The following is a 6,000-nucleotide window of genomic DNA, read 5'->3' as shown; positions in this document are numbered from 1 at the left end:
TATTTTAGTTTTGGTTTCTTAAGTTTGTTTTCATATAAAATATTTTTCCTATAATTTAATAAATACTTACAATATTTTGTCTCTTGAGGAATAAAAAACTGTAGTTTGAAACTTGAGAAATTAAAATTAAAATGAATACAAACTTAAAAGACCAAAATTTATGTTAAATATAAAATTAAAATTATTTTATTCATAGCCAAACCTAAACCCTTACTTGGATTGAGAGAAAATTAGGGAGGAAAGAAAACTAGAGAGGAAAACATGAGGAGAAATGAGTTTTTCCTTATTTGGATAGGAGAAAAAATATGAAAGGAAGAAAATAAAGTGAGTCCAATGTTTTATTTTCTCTCTAAATTTTCTCTTAATATATGGAAAGATTTGAGAAGAAAAACAAAATTTTTGTGATTGTTTCTTCCTATCCATATTTATTTTCTTTTATTATATTTAAAAAAGTATTCACTTTTTATTTTTATCTTAAAACATTTTTATTAAATAATTTGGTTTTAAAATATAATAATCTGAAAATATATATAAACCAAATAACTTAATTTTAAATTATTTGATGATATTTATGTTAGTATAATGTTTCTATTGCAATATTTAATTTGATTTAATTTTAAATATGATATATTTTGATAAGAATATTTTAATTATTTTGATAATTGCCTATTTTTTTTCCCTATTTTCTCTTGTCTATTTAAGCAAGATGGATGATAATATATTTTTTTAATTTTCATTTTTCTTCCAACTTTTCTTCTCACTTAAGTAAACTATAAACGTTCGTATAACTTTGTTTTTTTTTTTTTTTCCTCCCAACTTTTCTTCTCATCGAAGAAAACTATAAACGTTCATATAACGGCTTAACGGGAGGGAGGGAAGGAAGAATCTGAATCAGTTGAGCGTTGGCTACCTCTCCAGAACTCTCTGGTGGGTCCTCTTTCAAGTTTTGGAAAATCTACCTTTGCAGCCCTTTCTTCTACTAACCTCTCGAAATTTCCTCACTCTTCTCTTCTTCGTATATATTTTCCCCTCTGTTTCTTCTCCACTCATCAAAATTGATCTTGAGAATCCTTAGTTTGTACTCGTTGTTACAAATCCTTTACGTTCATACCTCGTTCCTCTCCGCTTCTTCATTAATCACAAACCCCACATTTTATTATTCCTTCCTCGTTATCTTAGCTTTGTTTTCTTCCAATGGCTTCCAAGACCGAGGGAAAGGCTATTGGCATTGATCTTGGCACCACCTACAGCTGTGTGGGTGTATGGCAGAATGATCGGGTTGAGATCATAGCCAATGATCAAGGCAACAGAACCACTCCTTCTTATGTTGCTTTCACTGATACGGAACGTCTTATCGGAGATGCTGCCAAGAATCAAGTCGCTATGAATCCCCAGAACACCGTCTTTGACGCCAAGCGACTCATCGGTCGGCGATTCTCCGATCCTTCTGTTCAGAGCGATATGAAGCACTGGCCGTTCAAAGTTGTGTCAGGTCCAGGCGACAAGCCAATGATCGTTGTTCAATACAAAGGCGAGGAGAAACAGTTTGCGGCCGAAGAAATTTCTTCCATGGTTTTGACTAAAATGAAGGAAGTAGCTGAGGCTTATTTGGGTCAAACGATAAAGAACGCCGTGGTTACTGTCCCTGCATATTTCAATGATTCTCAGAGACAGGCTACGAAAGACGCAGGGGCTATTGCTGGGCTTAATGTGATGAGAATCATCAATGAGCCAACGGCTGCTGCTATCGCATATGGTTTGGACAAGAAAGCTTCGAGGTCTGGTGAACAGAATGTTCTCATTTTTGATCTTGGAGGTGGAACTTTTGATGTTTCGCTCCTCACAATTGAAGAGGGAATCTTCGAGGTGAAGGCCACTGCTGGTGATACTCATTTAGGAGGTGAAGATTTTGATAATAGGCTTGTGAGTCAATTCGTCCAAGAGTTTAAGAGGAAGCACAAGAAGGATATCAGTACCAATGCAAGGGCTCTAAGAAGACTGAGGACTGCTTGTGAGAGGGCAAAGAGGACTCTGTCTTCAACGTCGCAGACGACAATTGAGATTGATTCCCTCTACGAAGGTATTGATTTTTACTCTACAATTACTAGAGCTAGATTTGAGGAACTCAACATGGACTTGTTTAGAAAATGCATGGAGCCTGTGGAGAAGTGCCTCAGGGACTCTAAAATTGACAAGAGCAGAGTTCATGAGGTTGTTCTTGTTGGAGGTTCTACGAGGATTCCCAAAGTACAGCAGCTTCTGCAAGATTTCTTCAATGGTAAAGAGCTGTGTAAGAGCATAAATCCAGATGAAGCTGTGGCTTATGGTGCCGCCGTTCAAGCTGCAATTCTGACTGGTGAAGGGAATCAGAAGGTTCAAGACTTGCTTCTGCTCGATGTCACTCCTCTGAGCCTTGGCATTGAAACTGCAGGTGGTGTGATGACAGTGTTGATTCCGAGAAACACAACAATTCCCACAAAGAAGGAGCAAATTTTCTCTACATATTCTGATAATCAGCCTGGAGTTCTAATTCAGGTGTATGAAGGTGAAAGGGCAAGAACTAAGGACAACAACTTGCTCGGGAAATTTGAGCTCACAGGGATCCCTCCAGCACCAAGAGGAGTTCCTCAGATCAATGTGTGCTTTGACATCGATGCAAATGGCATACTGAATGTGTCAGCAGAGGATAAAACGGCTGGGGTGAAGAACAAGATCACAATCACTAATGACAAAGGAAGATTGAGCAAAGAAGAAATTGAGAGAATGGTGCAGGAGGCAGAGAAGTACAAAGCCGAGGATGAGGAGGTGAAGAAGAGGGTGGAAGCCAAGAACTCTCTGGAGAACTACGCCTACAACATGAGGAACACTATCAAGGATGAAAAATTTGCAGGAAAATTGGATCCAGCAGATAAGCAGAAGATTGAGAAGGCAATTGATGAAACTATTGAGTGGCTTGACAGGAACCAACTGGCAGAGGTGGATGAACTTGAGGATAAACTGAAAGAATTAGAAGGCTTATGCAACCCAATTATAGCAAAGATGTATCAAGGTGGCGGTGGTGATGTGCCCATGGACGGTGGTGCAAGCATGCCTAACGGTGGCCACAGCAAATCATCCTCTGGTGGTTCAGGTGCAGGGCCTAAGATTGAAGAAGTGGATTAAATGTTCAAGGGAGTGCTACTCAATTGATTTTCCTCTCATAAAATCTGTCACTGGATTTTAAACTGGTAGTGTCTTGTGCTGCGCATGGGTATATTTGGGTCAGATTCTGACAAGTTAGTGAAAGAATACTCAATAACTGCATCTAATGTTTCCTGTATGATTTTAGTTTTCGAATATTGTGTCATTTGAATGTTACAGTTTATATTGGCAAAATGTTTTGCTTGGACTTACATGAGGCTCATGATGTTTCTAGCTATTGGCTAATATTCTGGACATACTTGGTCAATTTTCTTACTGTGATTGGCAGACGAACCTATAAAGCAAGCAATAAGAAAAATGAATAGTACATCACATGATTTATTACTTTTCCCCCCCTTCCTTGCGGAGTTGCGGTATTAAGTAACGGACGACAAGAAACGACATTGAACCTACCAGTACGACTCTGAGCTTTTCATTGTATTCCTTCTCTGTTTTTTTTTTTTTGGGTGTGTAATTTTATTATATTCTATTGACAAGGATAATGGATTATTTGGGTTGATGCCCTTTATTTTTCGATCTTCATTAATCTGGGTTTGAGGGTCATTAGGTTCAAACAGGATTTTTGCTTTTAGATTGGTTGGGTTTGACAATGAGATCAGAGGGTGAATTTTATAACCCCTACTTCATAGACAACCGAGTTGATTAAATATTTTTAAATTATACATATTTATTGTTTTGTCTTTCAAGCTAATTTATGAGTTGAGATAAAATTTTTCTTATATATTAAAATTACTTTTAAAAAGCTTTATAAATTATGCACGGATTCTAAGAGATATCATCTTAGGCTTCCTAATGTTCAACACTGTATGATATCAAAAGCCTCTTCAAGCGGGTTTGTTATATTACATATAAACAAGCGGATAGGGAAACTAACATCTATACTGACCGATTGAACATCAAATTTTGCGGATAAAGAGATTCTATAGCTTTAAAGGAGCCTTATGAAAGGTTTATGATATATGGTATCGGCTAAAATACAAGTCGCAGAAAGTCAATGGTATTAAATTTTCCCCCCCGCAAATACCCTCACTAATAAGTATTGTGGAGACATTATCTAGGAAAAAGAATTAAGGGTAACCAAAGATGGGTTGATTGTAATTGCAGGTAATACTGAGAAGTAGTAATAATGCTTTTGCTATTTTAACCATATAAACTGCTTTTGACTAAATTTTCTTAATTGTTGTGGACTAAAGTTAGTTAAAAACAATAAATATATGAAAAATAAATTTTTTTAATACTCTTATTTACGGGAGAGAACATAAAAAAGAGAATAAAAAATTATTATAATAAGAAAATTATGATAAAGATAGAACATGTGATGGAGAGAGATTATATTAAAATATTCTAAAACATTTACTCCTCCGGTCTTTAATATAAGACCCATGTAACTAATTTGTTTAAATTAAAGAAGTTAGGTAAGTTAGTTAATTATAAGAAAAGTGACATATTTTTCCTAAAACACTATAATTATTTTTCTTAATACCCCCTCTCCATCTTCTACTTGATTATGGTTGAGAGAGTGTCCATAGGAGTAATTTAGAGAAAATTGATAAATATGAGAAATGAGTCTTATATTTAGAATCAAAACCTACTCAAGAATTGGGTCCTAGATTAAGGACCGGAGGAGTATTATCTAAGAAATGATGTTTTGTGAAACAAAAAACTAATATATTAGCTATCAAAATAAGTCTTTAATAGGGAACAAAATGGAAAATCTGTGACAAAAATTTAAGACAACTTACAAATATTACTTATATTTAGGGGATAAGGAAAGAATGATAGTTGTTGCTTATAACAAATAAGAAACAAGAAAATAAACTAGATACTAAACCAGTTGAGGTAGTGGTTTAAGGGTTTAGATTGGGATCAAACTAGAATCAAAACCGATGACATTAAGTAGAATTTAATTGAAATAACAAAATATAACAACATTACTAATCACTAATAACAAAAGATAAGGAAATGCAGCAATAATTTGATTGTAACATTGAGAATTTTGATCTTTCTGATTTCTCAATAACTAAAATTAATAATCATTAATACCAAAATCATCATTAAAATTCATTCAAATATGTAGTAATTAAAATATTAGGAGTTGAATAAGAAAAAATAGGATTAATAACAAAATAATCATCCAAATTGATTCATCATCAGTTTACACTGGTTTGCATTGGTTTACACCAATTTGATCAAGATGATGCTGGTTCAGTTTTTGCCAGGTTCATTACTTAAATCAAACCGGACCAATGGTTACCGATTTTCTGGTTGAACAGGCTAGTTCGGTCCCGTGTTTTTTCACTGATAAAAAAGATGAAGGAGGTACTATCTTCGAACTTCAATAGTGCCTCTGGTTCAAAATGTAATTTTGTTAGAGAGATTTGATTTTCTTGTAAAATATATTTAATTTTATCTAATCATGTAATTAGATTTTTTTTTTTCAATTTTACCTCTAACACTCTCCATATTATCACCTGTACATCCCATATATTCTCTTTTTTTTTTAAAAAAATTATTGTTTCTTTTACTTATTCTCTTCACTAATAAAGGTATATTGAGAAAAATATATATATGCCTTATATATTTATTGTTCTAAACTAATTTATACAGATTTTTGAAAATTTTAAATTGATTAAATGATATTTATGTTTTGAAATGGAGTGAGTATAAAATCTAAATAATTAATTTGTAAATATTAATAAAATTATTTTAGTTAGTTATCTGTGAACTGCACGCTTTAATTATGTGGGTTGGAACTATCATTTGATTGGAAGCCTCCTTAATAATAATATGTGTAATCAA

The 6,000-nt window shown here is 33.8% G+C and overlaps 1 protein-coding gene across 1 annotated transcript; it reads left to right on the top strand.

Annotated features, from left to right (window-relative positions):
- Positions 1–1,103: 1,103 nt before the first annotated feature.
- Positions 1,104–3,235, top strand: LOC114713642 (heat shock 70 kDa protein-like). The gene has a single exon (XM_028898310.1). It carries the CDS (start codon positions 1,195–1,197, stop codon positions 3,160–3,162), a length of 1,968 nt encoding a protein of 655 aa, XP_028754143.1. The 5' UTR covers positions 1,104–1,194; the 3' UTR covers positions 3,163–3,235.
- Positions 3,236–6,000: the final 2,765 nt, after the last annotated feature.

The sequence above is a fragment of the Neltuma alba genome, unplaced genomic scaffold (genome assembly GCF_004799145.2).
Source record: "Neltuma alba isolate B1F8T4 unplaced genomic scaffold, ASM479914v2 tig00011441_pilon, whole genome shotgun sequence".
Lineage (NCBI taxonomy): Eukaryota > Viridiplantae > Streptophyta > Magnoliopsida > Fabales > Fabaceae > Neltuma > Neltuma alba.
Note: the sequence above shows the minus strand (reverse complement) of the source record. Positions and strands in the feature narration are given on the sequence as shown.

Bases quoted from the DNA above. Each gene is read 5' to 3' on its own strand.
- LOC114713642 (XM_028898310.1), top strand. From the start codon at position 1,195: ATGGCTTCCAAGACCGAGGGAAAGGCTATTGGCATTGATCTTGGCACC.